At 56.5% G+C, this 25,058-nt stretch overlaps 1 protein-coding gene across 1 annotated transcript in view; it reads left to right on the top strand.

Moving 5' to 3' along the window:
• Nucleotides 1-25,058, top strand: part of ZNF516 (zinc finger protein 516) — an 81,046-nt gene that overhangs the window by 38,832 nt on the left and 17,156 nt on the right. Inside the window, 5 exon segments of the mRNA XM_053902847.1 lie at nt 19,878-20,311; nt 20,313-20,894; nt 20,896-20,931; nt 20,933-21,040; nt 21,043-21,343. Coding sequence (XP_053758822.1) covers nt 19,878-20,311; nt 20,313-20,894; nt 20,896-20,931; nt 20,933-21,040; nt 21,043-21,343 — 1,461 coding nt within the window.

Genomic DNA, 25,058 nt, shown 5'->3' with positions numbered 1-25,058 from the left:
TTTTGGATCTTGGACTTTGTAAGTGTCCGGCTGTGGGAAAGCGAGCGAGTTCTCAGGACTTGGGGGCATGTGTGTGATTACCTGGTCAGACCGGGGCTGACCTGTGCAGTCTTCCCAAGCCAGACATACTGTGGTTCTGTTGCGGGAAGTTCGTGTGTGTGTGTGTGTGTGTGTGTGTGTGTGTGTGTGTGTGTGTGTGAGACGTCACAGGTGTGACGGGTGCACGGCAGCACGCGTGTGCGGTGTGAGCAGCTGGTGCCTGTACGCACACACGTCTGGGTGGATGCACGGACGCAGACCCCAGCCCTGAGGCCGTGCCCTCGGTGCTGTCACACAGGGCGCAGCTCTGGCCGGCCGAGTCCCAGGGGAGCAGCAGGGTGACTCAGCAGCCCTGTGGATAATTAACCGACACGAACACAGGCTATTTTTAAATGTGGCTTATGGCTGCTGACCCTCTGGCTCCAACTCTGCCGTCACCATCCCTAGGTCTCTTTCAGCCCCGCGTAGAACCGTAAGCTGGCAGCATTTTGAAACAAGAGGAGGCTATAAACTAAGGGCGATAGAAGTGGAGTAGCCAGAGAAAGGTGTGTTTTAGGTCCGGGGGAGGAAGTGGGGTGAGAGGTAGACGTTGCGAAGTGGCTGCCGTTCGCAGGTGACTTCAGGGCACAGGAGTCAGACGCGCACGTCAGTTCCCATTTTGCAGTTAGCAGCCTCGCTCACCGTCTGGGTGCAGCTCACTGTGCTCCCGGGGAGGCTCTGGTTCTGCGTGTTGGCAGCCCCTGCAGGGGCTTCTGAGGACGTGGGGGCCCTCTCCTCATGTGGGTGCAGAGGAGAAACATCGGAGAGCCGGCCGTAGACTTTGCAGAACAGGTAAAGCCCGGGGAGGGGGCCGAACCTTCCGGGCTCCTGGTGCGAGGCTCAGAGGTCATGGCCGACTCAGCACAGCGTGCTTTCTGGCCACCGGCTCACTTTGGTTCCTGGTGATGTGATCAGCACCCACCGCTGCCTAGAGGTGAGCTGTGCTTGGACAGCGGCGTGCAGTTTGCTCACTTCCGAATCGGCAAGGGGAACCGAGCAGCTCGTGAGGTTTCTGTTTAAAGAGAAAACAAATTAATTAGTATTGACTTCGATGACGTCTCTAGCAAGTCAGGCACGAGGCGGAGGCTGGACCTGTGCCCTCAGAGTAAGTCCCGGGAGAAGCTGTCCCCGTCCCGTCACCTCCCACGCAAGCCCGTGCGCATGCACACGCACGCGCGCGCACACACACACACACGTGCATACCTGTGCACACATGTATGCCATCATCGAAGTCTGGAAGTTGCCTGCACAGAGTCAGTGCTTAGCAATACTGCTTTTCCAGGGGACTCGTGGGTGGCTCAGTCAGTTAAGTGTCCTGACTCTTGGTGTTGGCTCAGGTCACGATCTCACGGTTCAAGGGTTCGAGCCCCGCGTCGGGCTCTGCGCTGACAGTGTGGAGCCTGCTTGGGATTCTCTCTCCTTCTCGCCCTCTCTCTGCCCCTCCCCTGCTTGCACTCTCTGTCACTCTCAAAAAAATAAATAAATAAACTTAAAAATGGTGCTGGTTTTCTGGATGTCTCCGCAGAGCTGACCATGTTCCTAAATAGGGGAGAGACGCAGTAAGGGGTGTGGCTGGCCGGAGGAAAAGCCCTGTTTCTTGGCCCACTTACCCCACACCTTTGCCCCGGAAAGCTGGCGACCGCGGTGGCCAAGTTACTGGCTGGCCCCGTTGGGATCCTGCCGTGCAGGACCCACTCAGCGAAAGGGACGCCAGGCGGGGCCGGGGGCGACAGGGCCACGGGGTCCTTCCCTTGGAGCTCAGCCAACAGAATTTGATGGAGACGCTTTCCTTCGCGTTAAGAAAGTTTTAATTCATAGATTCGGGGCTCCCACTTACTTAGTCATTAGCTCCTAGGAAACAGTCTCAGAAATCCTGTTGTGCGACTGCTTCTCAAAACAGCCATGGGGCTGGAATGACTGAGAAAATAGGAAGTAATCGGGGCTTTTCCGAGTTCTGCTGAGAGGCATCGTCCACCGGAGTTTGTGATTCTTTCTGTCTGGACTCTGTACAGACGGGGTGGGGGTGGGGGGTTTGAAGTGAGCCGTCCCTCAAAATGGGGAACGTGGTTCCCTGTTTGTCAAAAGAGGGGGACAGATGAAAAGTAAGGGATGAAGAAGTTAGTGACGGAGGAACGACGTGGGCTTCTTTCCCTTTGTGTTTTAACCAAGAACATTCTGAGTGCGGCCCCACGGTTTCCGCTCCTGCCTGAGCGGTGTAGGCAGCCTGCCTGAGATTCCAGAAAAAATTTAGTGATGTGATTTGGGAAGAGTTGCTTCAGTTATCAAGTCAAATGTAAAACGGTTCTTTCCACTGGGTACGTCCACTGGAGCAGAATGGTTGAGATCTAACACGTGACGCTTGCAACACTTCACGCGACGCAGGGAGTCTGTGTGTTTTATACTCGCTTACACACTTGTAACCATAAAAGGCTGTCCGACCCCCAGCTCGGCGTCCTGCGTGGAGGAGACGGCCGTCCACACCGGCCTGCTCTCGCCGGCCTGCTCGGCCTTCTCCGCGGCCTCCTCCCTGTGCCCGGCTCTCTGGTGCGCACTTTGTGCTAGGCCAGGGCCACCCGTGTCGTGAATCAGCTACAAAGAACCACGACAGAAGAAATGCTTGCTGTTTATTTTAGATGTTTAGCTTCCTGACAGAATAACGTTTTTGCTTCGTGGGCACGTCGATGGCGGAGCCTGGCAAGTGCTCGGAAAGAGCTGTCCCCGGAGCCCCGTGGTCCATCTCCTCGGAAGCGACACGTGACGTGACCCAAAGCTGACCTACGCAGTGTCCTGTCTGTGGAAGGACCTAGAAGATCGCGCCTCGCCCCGTGTGCAGTGGACCGTGCTCCCCTTTGAAGTGTTCCCGCCTTTGTGCGGGTGCCTGTTGGGGTGCCCGCCCCCGCCACGGCCAGTCCCCTGGGCCCTGCCTTCCACGTGGCTGCCCACGCGGCCTTGGCCGGGCCCTCCTGCTGTTGTCAAGTGAGCGTGGATGGGGAAGGGTCAGAAATGTGGCGGCCTTGCCCCAGTCGCACACGTGGCCGGTGGCGGGGGGTGCAGTCTTGATGATTCTCCTGGGGTGTCCTGTGGTCCGTCAGCTGGGCAAGTGTGGGCTGGCCCCATCCGGGAGACCCAACTACAGGGAGGCACCGACTGTAGAAATGGTTTTCAGTTTATCACCTCCTTCCCACGCACAGTCTGAAATTACTATTCGTGGTGTTTCCACCTGGGAGGCTGAGGGCTGCTGCTAACTTGTACCCGGGGCAGAGCACAGAGTGGGACTCATAACAGATGTGCAGGTGTCACTTGTGGGATGCAGGCCGGCTCCCGTGCTGGGTTCCACCACGCAAGGGGGTTTTCCATGTTAGACGTCGGCGGCCGTGCGACTAGAACTTGGACCTCTGGACGTAAGTCTAGAGACAAGGACCGTAGCCCCACCTTCTTAGACTGGACCTGATGCTCACACCGTACATCACTCCTGTATTTTCACTCTGAAAGGAACTGGTCTGAAGCCACGGTAAACATACCTGCCGATACAAACGTTCAAGTCCATTACTAAATTACCAAAGTATCCTGAATCAATTGCTAGAACATTAAATCAAGTTTGCGCAAGTTGGACATTTGAAGGGATGTGGTGCCGGCTGTAAAAACAGCCCCCCAGAGTCTAATGCATCCACGTATATTGTTCCTTCTAACTTCATTTTTGCCAAATAATTCAAGTGGGTCATTAGTTTAAAAATTTTTTTTTTACATTTATTTATTTTTGATAGAGACAGAGCACTGGCGGGGGAGGGGCAGAGAGAGGAGACACAGAATCGGAAGCAGGGTCCAGGCTCCGAGCTGTCAGCACAGAGCCCGACACGGGGCTCGAACGCCCAGACCGCGAGATCATGACCCGAGCCTAAGTCGGACGCTTAACCAACTGAGCCACCCAGGCGCACCCCAGCGGGTCATTAGTTTCAAGCGCTGCGCAGTTTAACCCTCTGGAAATATTGATGAACAAACACCAAACAGAAATACATCTAAATGCTGAAGAAGCCGTTTCAGAAGTGTGCGCGATTCTGTTGATTATTTAAAGCACATTCTTGGTGTGCTTCTGTTGCTGATAAATCGTGTCGTTTGTCAGGAGCCGCCTCGGTCAGTCCGGGTTCTGAGCTCCAGGGACCACACAGGTAGCTGGGCGGCCTCGATAGGGTTATAGGTTGTGAGCAGGTGCCATCTAGTGGTGGCTTGCACACATGACGCCCCGCGCCCGGCGCCTAAAGCGGCCGTCCGCGCGGAAAGCCCTCTTCCCAGCAGCGCGAGCACAGACCCTGTTAGGAAATGGCCTTGGTTCTGCAGGTCAGACACGTGCCTCATTTTAAACCCGGAGACTAATAAATAATCCGATTTTCTTTTTTTTAAAAAAGGATCATTATAATTTCTTTGCAGATACACGGAATTTGGGTTTTGTTTTTCCGGGTAATTGAGCAGCAGAAAAGGTTGGAAACCCCATCACTGCCGGCCCGTGCGTCCCGTTCGCTTGGGCTGGAGGTTTACAGCGTCACTTCTCAAATCTTACTCATTCTCGATCTCTTAAAAACGCTTGTTGTGAGAGAAGAAGCAGGTGGTTTAAGTCATGTGCTTTCTTTGTAATGTTCGACAGCCGTTCTAGACTCCTGCCCGGTGAGGAAGGCGGCCGGCTGGAGGGTGATGGCAAAGGAGCATCCAGTGCTGACCTGTCCTGCTCTGGTCCTTCGTCTGTGTTTCTGTGGTCATATTTCAAAATCCAAAAGTGGTTAGAATTACCTTCTTTCCAACGATTACTTGGGCCGTTCTTCGTTCTTCGAGGATGTGATTTCCTTTCAAGTTGGAAATGTTTGCTGCTTTTCAGAGCACGGTTTGTAAAGTTTGTTTAATTTCTTTCTTTTTTTTTTTTTTTTTGCATTTGCGTTTTTTTTTCAAATGGACGAGTTATAGTTTGCTGTTAGATTTGGGGGGGAGGGGGGGTGTATACAGTAGATAGCAGCTATGAAAATAGTCTTGAATTCTGTTCACTTCAGCAAGGAGAGGATGTTTTTAAGCACAGCAACTGCCGAGTGACGTGTTTTATACTTGAGTCAGGACGCAGTTGGCAAGTTCGAGATTTCTAGAATGTGGTTGTGTTTATGGTAGAGCATACCTGCCGTTCAGCAGTTGAGGGCTCCGTGGAGACTTGAGATACCTGATGAACCTTTAAAACCTGGTTTTGCTTAATGCTTAATAGGCAAGTGTTTGAAAAAGTTCCCAGATTTTGAGCTTTGGATTTTCTTGTGGAAACTGGCTAACTTAGTCAGAAATCCTGTGTTTAACTTGTAACGGTTTTTCTTCAGCAATGAAAATAACGGCTTCCAAAATGCTAACGTACTTACCTATTTTTCTATTAACGTAAATAAGTTAAACTTTTCCAATTCACTGCAAGTTTACGTTAATAGATCAGTTGCTTAAAATGAAAACTTGTACACTGTCCTCAGTCACACAGGAGAAGTAGCCAGAGCAACTTAGGGAATAAAATATATGTTCGTTTATAAAAATGTAAAAATACGATTACTTAGCTGTGGCCCATTATTTTAGTGCCAGCATTTTGCTTATCATTTAGCCTTGCTTCTTTTTGTAGTTCACGCTGCATGTGTACTGACGTAAATGAGAGAGATTTAAAACACTTCCTCAAAAGAAGCTTTTCTGACCATAGAACTGAACTGTCCTCCATAGATACTGGACCGTTAGAAGCCATTTTGATTATTCTCTATGGACACCAAAGACGGTCATCTTAGGAAGAGTGAAGTGACACCCGCCCCAGGGCATTCTCTTCCATGCTGGTGGTGTTCCTGCTCTTGGAGGGGATCACTGCGTCCTTGCTTGCTGCAGCCCCTTCTTGATCACGCAGCTCCTGAAGCAGGTCCGCTGTTGACCTGTTCTCCTGCGTCCTTCTGTCTTTGGCTCCTGGTTATTTTCCTTCCTTTTTCCAGAAGGAGAACTTCCAGGTTAAGCCAGCCTGGGGCAGTGTGTTTCTGTATTTCCTTTGCTTCACTTGCACAGAAAGCCTGTGCCGTATTTTTTAGCTGAAAAGCCCCACCCCGTGGAGATGACAGCTGGCACTTTTCTTAAGCATTTTCTACGTCATATCCAAAACACGACGACAGTGCTCCTGCCTCTCACTTCCGGCCGAGTGCTAGGACTTCATCACATTTCATTGAGAATCAGTGGCCCCGTTCCTGGGTTTTTCTCTAGCCGAAATATCTTTCCAGGGACTCTGTGTTTTGACAGACACGTGTATAGTTTTCTCTTTGTTAATTGTGTGTCTGTTGTCTGGGTAACTGCCAGGCTTCAGGCAAATCTCGATGCCCGTTGCTCCCCAAACAGCTTACCTTTATTGTGGTCTCACTGTTTCTGGTTACCAGTGATCTCTTTTTAAGACTGGTAAGAAGGGGGGCGCCTGGGGGGCTCAGTCGTTTGAGCGTCTGACTTTGGCTCAGGTCATGATCTCACGGTTTGTGGGTTCGAGCCCCGCATCAGGCTCTGTGCTGATGGCTCAAAGCCTGGAGCCTGATTTGGATTCTGTGTCTCCCTCTCTTTCTGCCTTCCTTCGCTCATGTGTTCTCTCTCTCTCTCTCTCTCTCTCTCTAAAATAAGTAGACATTAAAATTTTTTTAAAAAAGGACAGGTAAGAAGATTCTGAAACAATTGCCGAGAAACATTATTTAAAAACTGTAATGTTTTTCCTGTCACATCGAGGGTTTTGTAACTCATAACACTTACTATAAAACTTACTAGCAACTCACAAATAATAAAATTAACTGCTGAATGTTAGACTTCTTTTCACCCAGTGATTCTCAATTTCTAGATTTCTTCAGCCTTGCATTGCTTGGGGTATTTTATCTCTGGAGGGGGGTTATCGTCTGTGCCCTCTAAGGCTCACGTCTCTAGTATAGGTGAGGGTCGAGGCCATTTTCTGTCCCAAGTACCTACACATCCCGCATACGCCTCTGTGGAATTAGTTCATAGATGTTTTTTTTCAGCAAAGAGCAGCAAGTAGGAAGAGGCGCGAAGGCCGCCTGTGACCACAGCTGCCGCGATGGGAGAGCCGGCTATCTGAATACGCGGTTTGCTCTCGGCCAGAGCACAGCTGCCTTTGGGGTCATCCCTGCAAATATGATGCCTGGATCTTAGATTAAGAGCGTGGGGCCGCTGATGGCTTTCCGTCCTCCAGTTGTACACGGCTCCCCGCAGGTGGGAGGAGGCCCCTGGAGAAGCGGCCGCTTCCTGCTTCCTGCGCGGCCTGGCACACCCCCCGGGAGGCGCCGTCGCGGGGCGGTGGCAGGAAGGCAGCGTGCCAGCGTCTCTGCGGCACCGGGACCCTGGCAGGTGCGCCAGGCCGTCCTCGCCATTGGCGGCAGCCGGCCGGGCCACCTCAGTCACTGCTGATGTGCTTTATCGCGCTGTCCGTTTGAGGATGCCCGCACACCCTATTTTGGAGAGAAGGTGACGCTTCTAGAATTGCGCGATTTGAGATGATTTGGGTTCGGTGTGAACGGTTCTGGAAATCTGCCGCTCACGTGAGGCCCAGTACTTCACCCTGAGCGCACCCAACCTAGATACAGTTCCCGTCTAGGAGAAGCCACGCCGAGCCCCCGCCCCGTGGCAGCTGAGTCTCCCCCAGCAGGTGCTCAGGGCCACGCTGGGAGGAGGCAGCCCATCCACACCCTGCTGAGATAGATCTTTTCTCCTCAGATCACCGTGTGGGGCCTGTGTATCTGCACAGTGCCCCTGTCTTCCCTGGGAAATAAAAAAATAATTTCATTTTTCTGTTTCATATTCAGCTCACATTGGTTTCAAAAATACTGGTTTTTTTTTTTAATTTGTTTTCAGTTTATTTACTTAGGAAGCACGAGCAGGGAGGAGAGTGGCAGAGAGGCGGGGGGAGAGGGAACCCCAAGCAGGCTCTGCACTCAGCACAGAACCCGACGCCGGGCTCGAACTCACGAACCGTGAGATCGTGACCTGAGCTGAGGTCAAGAGTCGGACGCTTAACTGAGTGAGTGCCCCAGGCGCCCCGTATCTAGTTTATTTTTCAGAAGGTGCGGTCCGTGCGGATCACAGAGGTGGAGTACTTGGTCGCTGGTTTGCCCTAGCAGCTGGAGAACGGACAGCTGGGTGATCGGCAACGCCTCTTTGTGGCCTGACTGATGATGCTGGCACAGGGGATGGTGAACGGGTGGCCTCAGTTAGGTTGTGGCCGCGATAAAAATCCAAGTTCCGTTCTTAGGCCTGTGGGAACTTGGCAGTGGAAAGGCAGCCTTACTAATAGGAAGTCTTTATTTTTTTAGCAAGAGCTAGACAAAGGATATTGTCCCAGCTGGACCTTTTCTTCATAAAGTCTGAGCAGGTGTCTGATTTCATTCGTGGACCGAGAAATTGCAGAGGGTGGGTCGTCTTAAGAGCGCCCCAGGTCTGAGAGGTGCAGGGGTCCTGGTGCCATAAACCGCGAAGACCCCCAAGCCTGCCCCGTACACGGGCTTTACTACCGCTGCTGTATTTCTAGGATTCCCACCCGACACACGCCAGGTTGGTAACTAGGTTGGTAGGTTGTTTTTTTTTTTTTTTTTTTTTTAATGTTTATTTTTGAGAGCAAGAGAAAGAGGGGGGTGGGAGGGGCAGAGACAGAGAGGGAGACACAGAATCCAAAGCAGGCTCCGGGCTCCGAGCGGTCAGCACAGAGCCCGACACGGGGCTTGAACTCACGGACCGCGAGATCATGACCTGAGCTGAAGTCGGACGCCCAGCCGACTGAGCCACCCAGGCGCCCCCCTGGGTTAGTAGTTTTGCTGTATGTTGCTGGGACTTTGAGGTCCTGTGACTGCCCACACGTGCGTTACTTCTCATCTCTGTGGGCCCTTGAGAAGTACGTGCTGAATTAACTAATTCATACTCCATTGCCTGCTTTGCAGGTGCTTTCCTGTGTGCTGTCTCTGTACGTATGAGTCTTGGACATGAAGGGATTCATTTTGTTTTTTTACGTAGGCCCCACACCCAGCCTGGAGCCCCTCGCGGGCTTTGAACTCACGACGCTGAGATCAAGACCTGAGCTGAGATCGAGTTGGATGCTCAACTGGCTGAACCCCTGAGGCGCTCCTCAGTGACCTGTTTCATTCGTTCGTTCATTCATTCGTTCGTTCATTCGTTCGTTCTGCATTCATGGGACATCCACCTCATGCAGATGTGGTAGACGCTGGCAATAACAGCATTGGACTAAAACGCGGTTTCTCATTTGGCAGCTCAGGTCCTTTCCGGGAGAGGCAAAGAGGAAACGCACACACGCGCACACACGCACACACACGCACACACACGTACGACAGCAGGGAGGAGAAATGCCGGGGCGGCACAGCAGGGTAGTGGGAATGGGGTGTGGGGGGGCTGATGTTTTACGCAGGGTGGTCTGGGAGGTGCTCCTGGCGAGGGAGCGGAGCCTGGTGACTCCCTGGGCGCCGTGTTTCGGAGCACACGGCAAGCACAGAGCCCTGAGGGGTGGTGTGCTTGGCGCACGGAGGCCCGCCCCGCTGGTCAGTGCTCGTGCTGGGTTAGGCTGAGCCCCTTCCTCGTGGTCGCACGTGTGTCCCTGACACGGCATTTTGCAGACCATCTCAGTGACCTTGTTCCATAACTTGCAAAGCATTCCTGCCGTTACGTGAGCGGGTTTGCACGTGTAGTTAGAGCAGAGGAATTGAAAGGGAAGCGGGGGGGGGCGGGAGCTTGGAACATCCGGTCCTGGAATACGGGGTCCCTCCCCCCAGGTCGTGGTTCTGCCTGGGGCAAAGCGTGGCGGCTGGACCAAGGCCGGATGTGGCCCGGCACTCCCCCTGCTCGCTGGGCCCCCACCCGCCCTCCTCTCGGGGACCCGCGGGGTCTCCCTGTGCCGGTTCCTGGTTGGAGAGCCCGTGTGCCTGGAGCCGTGTTGCCCCGGAGCCTGGTGCTCCTTGCCCTCTGCTCCTCTGCGCGACCCCTCGGTCTCGTGGGGTCAAGGAACAAAGGGCCAACTCGAGCCTGGCCGCAGGCCTTCTGTGCAGCACACGGGTCCTCTCCGAGGCCTCCGCCGACTCCGCGTTGGGATGGGACTGGTTTTGGTGGCGGCTCGGCCGCTCGTTCACTGCTGAAGGCAGAGAGCTGGGAGGTGACTGGGGGAAGGGCCACCGCCCTGCGTCTTCAGCGTCCCTGGCCTTCCTCTGTGTCCGGCCACGCTGCGCCCTGGGGCCCCGTCTGTGTGCTTGTCCCCGGTGACGTCCTGCGCCCCGGGCCCTCGGGCTCCGTGCCCCAGGGCCCAGGCCAGAGCGGACGTGCTGTCGCCTTCCTGTCTGCCTTTATCTGGCCGCCCGGCCACCTGCGGGAGTTCCCTCCATCTTCCTTCCTCTCAACTTGGGGCCCGGGGGTCTGGAAGCCGCCCGGGAGCCTGTGGTGGGAAAGGGTCGCCGGGCGACACTGGCGTGGCCGACGTGTGGCCGCCGCTGCCCTTACCTGGGCCCCTGGAATCCTGGCCCCTGAGGAATGTTCCAGAGCGCCCGGTATGCTTGTTAGCTGACAGGCCCTCGGCCCGGAACCCCGCAATCGGGGGTGGAGGAGGGCTGCCTGCCGCGACCCTCGGAGAACAGCCCTCCGCACTTGGCGCTGTCCGCGCCCTGGGGGCCACACTTGCCGCGGTCCTCACGTGCGAAGCCCAGCCCCTGCTTCCTCTCTGCCACGAGGTCTCTGACCACATGGTTCCATCGTGTGGGCCGAAGGCCCGGCCCACCTGCCAGCTTTGCCATCCGTGCCTGCAGCCCGGGAGTCAGGCCTCTGAGCTGTGGGCACAGAGGGACCGTCAGGGCACCACAGCACGGGCTGGGGTCCGGGCTCCACGCCTGCCGGCCCCTGGCTGCTCCCTGCCTCGGCTTCCCCGTCTGCAGCAGCACTGGCCTCCCGAGACACGCCGGCCAGGCAGGTCACCAGCGCAGAGGGCTCAGCACGGGCCCTCTGGCCACAGCACCACACCCACGCGCCCGGGTGGGTGGCGCGGCCCGTGGGCTGGGGCCGTGCAGGTGACGATGGACACGCGAGTCGTCCCTCTGGCAGGCCAGGCTCTCAGAAGCTCGGGGCCAAGCCCCGAGGGCCGCCGCCCTGAGACCAGGCTGGGTGGTGCTGGCTCGGGATCACGCACGGTCTCCCGGTCGTGCCAGCTTCTCCGCGGACCCCCGTGCCGTTCGCGAGGGTAGCCTGGCTGGCGGGCAGCGGGGCGCGGGCCCTGGACACCGGCGACATGGCCCTGTGGGGAAGGCTGCAGACGTGGGGCAGCGACAGCGCGTGTGGATGGACCAGCCGCCCTCCTGTCTCCTGTGCCCCCGTCGCAGACGTTTTCAGATGCAGCGGTCCTGTAAGACGTGCTCACGTCGATGCCCGAATGAGTCCTCTGTTCACACAGCCTGGCTCACTGGGGGGACTGGTCACAAGTCCGTTGATAACGGGGGCGAGTCAGTCCGTAAGAGGCGGTCTGATGGCACTCAGTGCACGGCAGGCTGCTGCCTCACTCTGAACGGTGTGCTGAGGGGGTCCAGGGGGCGCCCACCATCAGGAACTGCGCTCCTGGTCTTGTGCTGCGTGAGGAGCTTCTGTTGTGTTGTTTGTTTGAACCCAAAGAGTGGGAAGATAGGAAAGTAATGGACGTAGGACGGGGTCGGGGGTGCCGGGTGGCTCGGTCGGCTAAGCGTCCAGCTCTGGACTTCAGCGCATGATCTCATGGTTCATGAGTTCGAGCCCCGTGTCAGGCTCTGTGCTGAGAGATTGGGATTCTCGCTCCCTCGCTCCCTCGCCTCCTGCCCCTCGTCCACTCCAGTGCACGTGCGTGCATGCTCTCTCTCTCTCTCTCTCTCTCAAAATAAATAAATAAACTTAACAAATAGCAGGGCAAACGGGCAGAGTCACGTGGGGAACACAGCGACCTGAGGTGGCCTGCATCACGAGTGAGCTCTGCATGAGGACTGGGGACCAGAGACACGGCTCCCGTAAGAACGCGGAGCCCCCAGCCAAGAAACCCCATCCGCCCTGAGCACCCTGCCGCTACTGAGTGATGCACGGTAGCCCCTGGGTGATAGAATAATGTGCTAGAGAGAGAGAGAGAGGGAGAGAGAGAGACAGAGAGAGAGGGAGGGAGGGAGAATGAGCGGGGGAGGGGCAGAGGGAGAGAGAAGCCCAAGCAGGCTCCGCGCTGTCAGCACAGAGCCTGACAGAGGGCTCGAACCCACACTGTGAGATCACGACCTGAGCTCAAGTCAAGGGTCGGGCGCCCACCCAACCGAGCCCACCCAGGTGCCCCGGTAACGTGCGATTTTTAGTTATAAATTACACGGCGACAAAGCATTACGTCGTAGGCGTACCTGTGCAGAAAGGGGAATTGCGTGGAAATGAGGACACTGAGGAAGCACGGGATGCAGCGGCTCATTTCCGTCACCTGTCACTGGGTCCCTTCTTTGAGCCTCAGAGGTGGAGGCCAGGTGGGCTGGGCGGCCACGCGGTTCCCGGGAGCTGACTTGGGGCTCCGCTCGCATCACCCCGGGAGCCGTGGCTGCTCCTCCCACGCAGCTTTCTCCCCGCCGGCCTCCCCTGCGGCCAGGTCCTGGGTGACCCCCGGGTGTTTGTCCTCAGTCGGGGCCACGTTTGAATCACCTAGAGGCCTTTGTAGAAAAAGCTGATGGTGTGGGCTGCGCCCCTGAAAAGCTGGCTTTAGGTCTGAGCACTGGCCTTGGGAATTTCTTACCAGTGATGGTTCATGTTGTTCCAGATGATTCTAGCGTGCAGACAGAACGCTGCCCTTGATGAACAAATCGTTGCCTCGCTCATTCCATACTGAGTGAATGTCAGAGTTTGTGGCGGTACAGCCTCAGCCCTCGATTCTAGGTAGAACAGTCCAAGAGCCTGCGGTCCTTCCTCACATTGCTTGGTTTCCAGAAACCTCCCCCTGTAGGCCTGTTTCGGATACGCTCCCCTTCATCTGGTTCCTCTTAGCATTGGCTCCGAGCTGGGGCTGGGCTCTTCTAGATGTGTGCTCCTCTGTGTCCTTGCTTCCCAGGCTGGGCCTGAGGATGCTGTCCTTGATCTGACACACTGAGCTTGTGGTCCCCTAGGACCCTGGCGTCTTTTTCACAGCACAGCTCTTAAGCCGGACCTTTCACTTCTGTGCTTTCTGTTCTTCCTCGTGGGATTGTATGTTGTTAGTTTCCAGCTTTTCCATCTTGTTGAAAACTTTTGCATCTTTGTTCTTTTGTTGAAGATTTTGGCTCTTTCCTAGCTGAGTGGCAGACTTAGATATCATAAACACGTTCCGTCCCATTTCTTCATTGAGGCCGCTGATAAAAGTAACAGTGGCAGCACAGCCGCCATCAGGCCCTTTGTCCTTGTTGGTCCTGGGCCGGGGCGTCCGGTCAGCTCACGGTCCTGCTCAGGGTTCTCAGCCCGGCCTTGTGTCGTCTTGTCCCTAGACTGTCAGGAGAGGCCAGGCCCAGGCGTCGCCGTGTCCCCTGAACAATCGGCGTAGTAAGCCTTTCCACAGACGGAATCATGCCATATACTCCACGGGCTTTTATGGTGCTGGGTGTTTGTTTGTTTTTTTTTACCGAACTTGGGGTAAATTTTATACACGAAAACACCAAGGCACGCAGACTTTCATCTTTCTTGGCGGGTCAGTTGCAAGATGTGTTTTGATCATGCCGGCATTTCCGCAAACCACCTCCGCTGCTATTCTGTGCGACTGGAGCCCCGCAGACGCGCAGGGGTGGGGCGTTCAGGGATCCGGAGGCAGGTGTGCCGGGCGTGTGGCACCAACACGCTGCTGCATTCTGTCGTGGGGGCGGAGGGCCTCGACAGAAACGTGCTCGTCTACAGATGTGGTCGAGCCGAGCGTGTCGCACGGAGATGCCGTTCCCTGCCCTGTGGACGCTTGTCCCTGGAGCTGAGCCGCCCAGCGGGCACCACCTCCCTGCGGGGAGCGGGGCTGCACGGTGGGCCCGGTTCTCGCGGCCCGCAGGTCCCGGCAGGCAGCCTGGCAGGGGAGCCGGGTGGGAATCCAGCGGTGCCTTTTCCTCCTTCGTGCTGGGGCAGGAAGGGTGTGGGTACGGCCCCGGTAGCATGTGCTGCTGAGCTGGAAGGTGCCGGAAGGCATGCTGAGTGCTAAAGGTGTTCGGCCGAGTAAATCAGATGTCCCGTGGGGGTGACGGCATCCGTTGCAGAGGCTAACGGCAGAAAATAGGAATCAGTCAAGCTTTTCGAATGTATCTGTTAGAAAGGAGATTGTGGTGATAAAGACGTGGAGACCACAGCGCAGTTGTCGAAGGACCTCTTGGTGGTGATCCCAGCACAGCCATTTCTGGGCTTGGGGCGAAGGGCACTGGTATTTCCAAGGCTCCTTCGAATTAGGGTTGCATCACCGACTTTTTTCTTTTTAAAGATTCTCAGTGATGGATCTCAGACTTCCCATATAATTTTAATAGCTTGGACGTTTTACCTTTGAAGACAGTCCCCCCCCCCCCCCCCCCCCCCCCGCCTTTCCTTCTCAGCCTGGAGCGGGACCAGACCGGCACTGAAGGCCGTGTTTGCATCTGCCGCTGTGTTCCTTGCCTTCTCGCTCCCTGTTGCTGGGGGGGAGCTCCGCGTCTGAGATGATGAACTTGGCTGCACCTGGGTCGGCGGCTCCAGGCCTCCTGTGGATGCTGGGTTCCCCTGGCAGCCCTTTCCTGCCGAGCCCGAGCCCCAGCCCCGGGCAGGACCTACAGGCGCTCCCTGGGGATCCGGAGAGGCTAGGAGAGCCCTTTACGTTTTTGAGATTCCATACACGAGAGCTGTCGTTCTCGGAAATAAATCACGACCGTTAGGAAGCAGAGCACAAGGGGAGACGGGAGCGTCCCTCCTCGAAGCGCTGAGGGGCAGCCGGCTCAGGCAAGCACCTTGCTTTCAGTGTGAGCGGCAGCCCGTCAGAGCGTGAGTTGGAGAGGCTGTTGTGCAGGAGCGCAGGTGCACCGCGGCCAGCGGCCCCCTCGAGCGTCCCCTGCATCAGGGCGAGGACAGGACCCAGGCCCGCGGCTCCATGGGGCCGTTTCCTGGGCCCCACCTGCCTCAGCCAAGCAGCGATGCACCGGCCTGCTTCTCAGGGGTGGGTTTGTTAATTGAGGGCAAAAGAAAAGAGGCCCGAATAGGCACTAAGAATTAAGTGCCTTAAAGATGGGTATAAAATGGAAACAGGGCTGCACAGTGAAACCCAGATCGGTCGTAGAGGTGGAAGGGGAGCACGGAAGATGGTTGGGGTGGTGAATTCTTTGTTCTGTATGTCTTCCCACGATGAAAAGAATTAGAGAAAGTTAAAGGGGAGTAATTTTTCTTACCAGATGTCCTTCCTGCGTGTCTCGATTTAAGCGTGGGTGCGCGTGTGCATGTGTGTGCGTATGTGTGTGTATACGGTGTCGCTTCAGGGGTTTCAAACTGTGAAGTCCCTCCCTCCCCTGAACTTCCGGGACTGGTGGGGTCTCCGAGGGAGGTGTGCGTCCGTGCGTGTGCGCGAGTGCACACGCACAGTGAGCCGAGCAACTACAGATGTGGGGCGCGTGTCACGGCCTCAGAAACCTAATTAGTGCTGCACTTTTGAAGCCATTTCCAGGAGGGTCCTATTTAGAAAGAAACTGAGGAATTTAAGGCGCGTGTAGCCCACACACATCTTTGGGCCCAGGAGAGAGCAGGCCATGGAAGGATGACTGTGCATGTCCGTCCACATGTGTGTGCTCACGCGTGCACGCGCCTGTTGTCACACGCACACGCCTGTTCCCTCTGCGCCCGTGTGCTCACGCGTTCATGCGCCTGTTTTCACACACACGCTCCTGTTCGCTGTGTGCGCCCATGTGCTCACGCGTTCATGCACCTGTTTTCACACGCACACGCCTGTTCCCTCTGCGCCCGTGTGCTCACGCGTTCATGCACCTGTTTTCACACGCACACACCTGTTCCCTCTGCGCCCATGTGCTCACGCGTTCATGCACCTGTTTTCACACGCACACGCCTGTTCACTCTGTGCGCCCATGTGCTCACGCGTTCATGCACCTGTTGTCACACGCACACAGCTGTTCACCCTGTGCCCATGTGCTCAAGTGTGCATGCGCCTGTTTTCACACACACACACACACACCTGTTCATTCTGTGCCCACGTGCTCACACGTGCATGCGCATTTTCACACTCACACACCTGTTCACTCTGTGTGCCCATGTGTTCACCGCGTTCAGGCACCTGTTTTCACACGCACACGCCTGTTCACTCTGTGCGCCCATGTGCTCACGCGTTCATGCACCTGTTGTCACACGCACACAGCTGTTCACCCTGTGCCCATGTGCTCAAGTGTGCATGCGCCTGTTTTCACACACACACACACACACACACACCTGTTCATTCTGTGCCCACGTGCTCACACGTGCATGCGCATTTTCACACTCACACACCTGTTCACTCTGTGTGCCCATGTGTTCACCGCGTTCAGGCACCTGTTTTCACACGCACACACCTGTTCACTCTGTGTGCCCATGTGTTCACAGCGTTCAGGCACCTGTTTTCACACGCACACACCTGTTCACTCTGTGTGCCGATGTGTTCACGCGTTCAGGCACCTGTTTTCACACGCACACACCTGTTCACTCTGTGTGCCCATGTGCTCACGCGTTCATGCACCTGTTTTCCCACACACACAGCTGTTCACTCTGTGTGCCCATGTGCTCACGTGTTCATGCACCTGTTTTCACACATACACACCTGTTCACTGTTGTGCACCCATGCATGGGCGTGTTTTTGCATGCACCCACCTGTTCACCGCGTGCACATGTGTGACTGTGGCAGGAATTACTGCGTCATGTGGCACTGGATATGTGGACGCGGGGTGGGGACTGAGGCGCGCTTCCTGGGGGCCGTGCGGGTCTGGCCACTCTGCACGAGGACCGTGCTTCGGGACAGGGTGCCCTGGCGGGAGGTCACAGCCGCAGCCCCCGCAGGCAGGAGACCAGCGGTACCCCTCGGAGCCTGTTTCTCAGCTGCAGACACTATTAGGCTGGTGGTCAAGGTTACAGGCAGCTGTTTATGGAGGCATATCAGGCCCGGAGCTCAGAACGCAGCGCCCTCCGTTTAAGCCTGATCAAGTGCTCAGGGCAGGCTGCCCACCGAGGAGGTGTGGCTCGTGGAGCAGGTGGCTGGGGACGTGCAGGCACCCTTCATGCCCGGTGGGTGTGGCCTGTGGGAGGTCCACTTCTAGGTGAAACCCCTGTGAGTAAAGTCGGAAATGGGACTGAAGGACCCGGGAGCAGAGACCTGAGTCCCGCTTCCCTGGGGCCCCGGGGCGGCCCCTGTGTGCCTGCTTTTGGTCTGGATGCCCTGAAGCTTGGCAGCCTTGAGTGACCCCACTGGCTTGGTGGGGGCAGCTGTAGATACAGAGGTCGCAGCGGGCTGGGCCTTCTCCACGGTGACCCGGGGGTCCCCAGCCCTGTACCTGAGGAACCTCCCTAAGAAAAGGGCTCCAGGGGTCATGGCCACGGTCTCCTGGTTTGAAGCATCACCTGGCTCCTGGGCTGCTCTCCTGCCCCCCTCCTTTGACCTCAGACGGTCAGTGTCCCCATTCTGAACTGCCCTCCACCCTCCTGCGGTTGGAAGGCTTTCGGGAAGGAGTTCCTTTGCTCCGTGACTGGCTTCCTGTGACAACAGCTCTGCCCCCGCCCCCACGATGGCTTTGATGACCTTTGACGACCTGTGTCATGTCACGTGCGCCTCGTGTTTTAGTGTCTTGCTCGGAGGTTCTGGAGGTTCGGTCGTGGTGTTTTATCGTCCCTTCTGGGAGCGTCAAGTTCGGGGACTTCGACAGATGTGCTTTGCAGCCCCCGCAGATGTGCAGCGTCAGTTTGCATCGGCCTCCTGTTTCAACTTAGGAATTTGACTAATGGTCTTCGGCGTGTGTTTTCATAAATCCGTGTTCCTTTCACACAGGAGAGACGAGGCCCCAGCCCCCGGCATTTCTCTCCTTGAAAATTTGAAAGTGATTGTGGCATTCTGAGCATCAGTGCGAATTGAACCAAGGCCACCGGGTTTCCGTACGTTTACTCTCCGGTCCAAGTGCCCTTTTGTCAGAGATTCCAGGGCTGCTCGGCGCCCCTTCCGAGCAGGACGTAACATACCCGACTTGGCTTCAGGGTTAGCATTTTGGAGCCGACAGGAATCTGAACGCTTATCCCCGCTCGGTCTTAACCCCCTCACCCGTTGTGCACATCACGACATGCCAGTCACGTTTTTTATGTGGACGTCATCCTTGAAAATGGCTTAAGAGTGGCTCACCACCTCCTAACTGGAAAGTGAACATTTGGTACTGTTCTCCTTCAGAGCTGTGTGAAAATGCGTCCTGTGAGGGGCGCCTTCCTGCTTCCGTGAAGATCCCTTTGAAATACTTTTTTTTTTTTAATGCCCATTCGATGGGATTCCTGAGTCTTAGAAAATGTTTAAAGAATGTATTTTTGCAAATAGATCCCTAGATTCTACTGGAATGTGTAAGTCTCTAAAAATTCTTTCTCCAAGACCAGCAGTATCTAACCCTTGTTAGAACACCTGACATCATAACCCACTTCCACTGTGATGGGGCTCCAGGGAGATAAAATCCCTCTGGTGGTGTGTCCGTGATGAATTTGTCCTCTGTACTTCGGGAAGTTTTAAGACATCCAGACACATCGGTGGACCTTCCAAATGTTGACTTGCGTCTTTCAGTATGTCCGAAGTCATCCTTGCAAACGTAAAACGGAATTTTTCTCAAGTCGGATTGAGTCGCCTTGGGTTGTGGTCTAGTCTGACTCGGCAGAAGCGTTAGCACCTGGGGTCCAAAGGTCACGGAGCCCAGCTCCCAGCTGGTGGTGATCCCCAGTGCAGCCTGGCCGGGGACGAGGCAGGCCTGCCGGTGACAGGGCGTCCACGCACACCCCGCTTGTCTCTCTTGCAGGAGCATGGCAGGTGGGAACTCTAGCTGCAGAGCTCGGGGTCCCCGTCCCGGGGGCCCTCCTTCTCTTGGACACCCGTCCTGGGAAAGGCAGGGACGGATAGCTTCACTTACCCTCCCTTCTCATGCCTCTGAAGGGAAGCTTCTGGTGTCAAGGTTGTGGACTTGAACATTGGACCTTATGAGAGAGAGTCATAGGGACCCTCTCTGGATCAGTCTGAAGTCAACCCGTAGTGTAGACATTTCTGAGGCAGCCACGGGATCCCATGGGCAAAGTGAGCGGTGTCCCGGCCCAGCCTCTGTGTTGACCACAGGCTGCATATCAGTCTGTCCGGGTCTTTTTGCCTAAGCCCACAGGATCCCTCAATGTGCCTTCAGTTAGTTCTTTGACAGTCATGGGAAGCCTTGTGCTATTAGTGAGTGGTTATTTCTTGCTTTTTGATATAACTAGTTGTCCTCTGTTAACTAGTAACCGTGTAGTTACAGCTAACTAGACTTTATTTCTGCTTACAGTCTATTGAGTCACGTAATCAGATGAAAAAAGAAACCCCACCCCACACACTGTCCTTTGGCCCTTACATTTGGTCCACTCTTGATGGCGCTGTGGGGGGGTGGGGCACAGCCAGGCTCCAGAACCACGCAGTCTTGCTGAGGACCGGTGCACCCGGTGCTTGAGGGCCACAGGGCCTTTGAGCATGCTGCTCTGGGTGTTCTCGTTCTGTTCTGATGAGAGATGGTAACTTCACGTTTTACATTTTGGTCCTCCAGGGGGAAAGCCTCACCGCTGCTGCTTTTCCGAAGAGGTAGCTTCGACTGTGCTCTCCAACGGAGACCGGACTCACGCACCTGGAAGTAAGGCATCAGAGACACATACCGGTGAGCCCGGAGCGGGGAGCACAGCTTCTGTGTCCGCACTTGGAAACAGGAGCAGAGATGCCTGCAAGAGAGCAGAGCAGCCAAGGTTTTCTGTGGACTTAAAGATGCCAGCGTTTCACCCAAAGCGGGAGGTCCCCATCCCCAGGGACACTGCAGACTTCCCTTCGCTTTCGGACCAGACTTTTCCAGAAGGAGATCCGCAGCTCTCGTCCGAGGGCCCGGCTCACCACCCGAAAGACAAGCTGTCTGACTTGCACACTAAGGAACACGCTGGGGGCGGACGGAGGGGGCCGGCCGCAGATCTGACCCCGCTGGACCTCAGTGACCCGGTCGACCCGGGATGACCCCGGCCGTAAGGAGCTGGCCTCCTCCCTGCAGGCCGCGCTGGCCGTGCACCCGTGCCCTTACTGCAGCCACAAGACGTACTACCCCGAGGTCCTGTGGATGCACAAACGTATCTGGCACAAGGTCAGCTGCAGCTCCGTGACCCCCCAGTGGATTCCTCCCAACGGTTACAAGAGCATCAGGAACAACTTGGTTTTCCTTGCCCGGAGCGGACGCACGGGGCCCCCGCCTGCCCTCGGGGGCAAAGAGTGCCAGCCCCTGCCCATCGCTCGGTTCACGCGCACTCAGGTACCGGGAGGGGCGCCGGGGCCCAGAGGCGGTTCCTCGCCCCTGGGCGTGACCACGAAAGCCGCTCACCTGCCTAAGAGCAAGGACGGCCACTCCGGGGGCCCCTGTGCGCTTTGGGTGGCCGGCCCCGAAGGGCACCGACAGGCCAGGCCTGGCCACCACGGCCCCGAGCAGCATGGCGCCCCCACGCAGCTGCCCCTGCCCAAGCCCAGGCAGGAGGCCGGCCCCCGGCCGGGGCCCGCGGCGGGCGGCGGTGGCTTCAGCCGAAGCGCCACCCCCGACGCCCTCAGTCATTGCCCGGGCAGGCGCCCAGCCCCCCCACCGGCAGCAGGCCGGGGGACAAGTGCGGCATCCCCCCCGCGGGGGCCGGCCTCGGTCCCCCAAATAAGCACAGTGCCCCGGACCCCCCCGAAAGCCAAATTCGGCCCCTCAGCCTCAGGGCCAGCTGCACGTGAAAGGCGACGGGACCCCCGCTCTACCTCCCCGCGAGCCCCCCTCCAAGGCTGGCCAGGAGCTGCGGCCGCCGGCCAGCTGTGGAGCGGGCCCCGGGGGGACCGCGGCCTCGCTGGGCCAGCCCCCGCTGCACACCAGCAAGCAGGAGCCCGCGTCCGACGGCCACGAGAAGCGCCTGGACATCCTCAATATCTTTAAGACGTACATTCCAAAGGACTTTGCTTCCCTCTACCAGAGCTGGGGTGCCAACGGCCCTGCACTAGAGCACAGAGGTAAGACGCGCAGGCCCCTTCCCAACCCCCGTGTGAGCATTGTCACCAGGTCCTGGGCCTGCCTCTGGAGGAGCCTCCCCTTAGGAGGTGGGGACGCTGCCTGCCCGGCTGTGATCGCAGAACAGAGAGGGCGGGGCACGTGTGTGCATCCCTCCCGCCCCCCGCCCCCCCCCCCCCCCCACCAGCCCTGCCCGCTAGGGTGTACGTGCCTGGTGCTATTTACCTGCCGCCCCCTTCAGGGCTTCCCTCCTGGTGATGTAAGTTGGAAATGCTGAAGTTGGACAGGGGCGGGCAGCCTTGATGCCCCTCACGCCCTTTGTCTTTTTATTTTAGTTTTAGTTTTAGTTTTTAAGGAAGCCCTGTGCCCAGCATGAGGCTTGAACTCACGCCACCCCCCCCCCCCCCCCGCCCAAGATCAAGAGTCACACGCTCTACTGACTGAGCCTGCCAGGCACCCCTTCCTTTGTCATTTCAAACAAAAAATCAGTAGCTGTTCGTTGTCCCTTTTCTTTCAAAAGATAAGATTGTTCATTTAAAGTGACTAGTTAAAAAAAATTTTTTTTAACGCTTATTATTGAGAGACAGAGAGAGGGCATAAGCAAGAGAGGGCCAGAGAGGGGGAGACACAGAATCTGAGGCAGGCTCCAGGCTCTGAGCTGTCAGCACAGAGCCCGACGTGGGGCTCGAACTCACAAACTGTGAGATCTTGATCTGAGCCGACGTCAGACGTTTAACCAACTAAGCCACCCAGGCGCCCCTGAGTGTGACTATTTTAAGTTTTATTTCTGTACGTAATTAAAAAATACGTATCAGTTCACTGGCATTAGTGAGCAAAGCCCTGCAGAGTATGAAGGTACCATGTAACGTTTGGGGGACGGGCTTGTGCTGAGATTCCAGAAGAGACAAGCCTTCAGTGGCCGTCTTCCTTTCCTGCCAGTGTCTGGGTACCGACACCTCCTCGTAAGGGTAATCAGGAACGACTGCCGAACACACTGGTAGGATGCCCTCGTTCCTGATCGTGAACTGCAGGTAGCTGTCACTTAACACTGGGGAATCTGAGTACTTGCTACCAAGCACCCGTAGCCGGGCTTTCAGAGAGCCGTGCGGAGCTCTGTCGGTCCGTTCATTGCCCGTCTTTGAATTGCGCATCGTGCACCTGTAACTAAAGTAGGCCAGCGTCAGAAAAGACCTTTTAGATCTGGCCCCTCAAATCCCAGAAGCTGGAAGCACTTATTGGGGGGGGGGCATGGTTCAGGTTTCATGGCAGCTGGGTCAACAGTGATGCCCCCCGAGTCTGCTGTGTGACATGTCTGTGTGGTCGTGGGTGCCTGGCCGGCAAATGTGGGTCTCTCCCCAACTTTCTGTTTTTTCCTGGGACTTGGGAGCCCGTCCAGATCCGCAGGCACCCTGGAGCCATCTTGGAATGACGGACCGTGCCTTTGGCTCAGGAGGAAAACTAACGTGTTCCACAGCTCACTGATGTGGCCGGTGGAGTCCGTGGTGGAGGCTGACATCTGTTTCTGTGTGCTCAGAGCCAGTGCTTCTGGTGAGCTTCCTAGAGTGAAGCTAGCGGCCTGGGTGCCCAGAGATCGTTGAGACAGACACACTGTGTGCCCAGGTGCTTACAGGGCCCAGTGAGCACCGTGTGTCTGTGCACGATTCTCCTCCCTGCAGGCACAGGTGCTCTGAGCTCAGGGCGTAGCTGAGCACTTGCCCTCTGGTACCAGGTGGTAGAACAGAACGCAGATACTGTGTAGCTTAGCGTTTAATTTTTATGTAATGTTTATTTTTGAGAGAGAGAGAAAGAGAGAGAGAGAGAGTGAGCGCCAGTGAGTGGGGGAGGGGCAGAGAGAGAGGGAGACACAGAATCCGAAGCAGGCTCCAGGCTCTGAGCTGTCAGCACAGAGCCCGACACGGGGCCCGAACCCACGAACCTTGAGATCATGACCTGAGCCGAAGTTGGGCGCTTAACCTACTGAGCCACCCAGGCACCCCACATTTTTACATTTTAGATCTCAGTTACGCGAGCTTCTCACAATCTCAGCGGTGTTTTCCAGCATTGTAGGTGATTTGCTGTGAAATGGAAGAATAATATATTGGTTGACCTTCAGACCTGGTGGCAACCCCATTTCTTTTTTTTATTTTATTTATTTATTTATTTATTTATTTATTTATTTATTTATTTATTTTATTTATTTTTTAATTTTTTAACGTTTATTTTTGAGGCAGAGAGAGAGAGAGCATGAACAGGGGAGGGTCAGAGAAAGAGGGAGACACAGAATCTGAAACAGGGTCCAGGCTCTGAGCTGTCAGCACAGAGCCTGACGCGGGGCTCAAACCCACGAACCATGAGATCATGACCTGAGCCAAAATTGGATGCTTAACCGACTGAGCCTCCCAGGTGCCCCTTAAAACTTTTAAAATAAATGGTTTTAAGGTTTTTGGGGCAGAGAGAGAGAGAGAGAGAGAGAGAGAATCCCAAGCAGGCTCCACACTTGAGCCTGACGTGGGGCTTGATCTCACGATCCCAGGATCATGACCTGAGTCCAAATTAAGAGTTGGACGCTCAACTGAACCACCCGGGTCCCCTCAAATATTTATCTTTTAAATACAAAAAATGCTAAGTTGTCCATAAACCACATGCCTTCCCGGATTCCTTGCTCTTGGCAGTGTGTGCCCTGAGACGTAGTCAGGTGTCAGTCAGCAGCTTTCGGGTGTTTAAGTTGACCCTGATTTGGGTTTCCTAAGGGGAGTGTTTTAAAGTAGCTGTAGTTCCTCGGGAAGTGCATTCTTAGAACCATGGATTCCCAGGTTAGGGAAGTACTGAGATCGGTTCGTCTGGGTCCCTTGACTGGTGTCTGTGTGGTGGCCTCACACTTTGACAGGATGCCCAGGGCAGGGCCCATGCTCTCCTGCAGGGCCCTGCCCTCTAGGACCCACCCCCCCTTGGGCTCCTCCCCTGCACGGCCCTGCCCTGTGGGACCCCCCCCCCCCCTTGGGCTCCTCCCCTTCAAGGCCCTGCCCTCTGGGACCCCTCCCCCCCCCCCCCCCCGTTGGGCTCCTCCCCTGCATGGCCCTGCCCTCTGGGACCCCCCCCCCCTTTGGGCTCCTCCTCTGCAAGGCCCTGCCCTTTGGGATCCCCCCCTTGGGCTCCTCCCCTGCATGGCCCTGCCCTCTGGGACACCCCCTTTGGGCTCCTCCCCTGCAAGGCCCTGCCCTCTGGGACCCCCCACCCTCTCAGGCTCCTCCCCTGCATGTCCCTGCCCTCTGGGACCCCCCCACCCCCTCGGGCTCCTCCCCTGCATGGCCCTGCCCTTTGGGGCCCCCCACCCCCTCGGGCTCCTCACCTGCATGGCCCTGCCCTCTGGGACCCCCCAATCCCCTCGGACTCCTTCCCTGCAAGGCCCTGCCCTCTGGGACCCACTCCCCCCCCCCCCCCCCCCGGGCTCCTCCCCTTCAAGGCCCTGCCCTCTGGGACCCCCACCCCCACCCCGGGCTCCTCCCTTGCACGGCCCTGTCCGCTGGGTGCCCCCTCGGGCTCCGGTCACAACTGCAGGGCCAGCCCGAGCTCTCCCGCACGAAGGCCCGTTGAATCTTCCAGGCACCTCTCTGGGCCTGCTCCGCGCCCTCCCCGGGATCCCTTCCTTGCGGCCCCTCCGGCGCCCCTCGCTGGCTGCTTTCCCTTCGTTGAGTGTTCACGTATGGCTCTCGGAGT

This window comes from Panthera pardus, unplaced genomic scaffold (assembly GCF_024362965.1).
Source record: "Panthera pardus isolate Hobbes unplaced genomic scaffold, ASM2436296v1 HiC_scaffold_15, whole genome shotgun sequence".
In the NCBI taxonomy this organism is placed as follows: domain Eukaryota; kingdom Metazoa; phylum Chordata; class Mammalia; order Carnivora; family Felidae; genus Panthera; species Panthera pardus.
The sequence above is the reverse complement of the archived record's forward strand: the minus strand, read 5'-3'. Positions and strand labels throughout refer to the sequence as shown.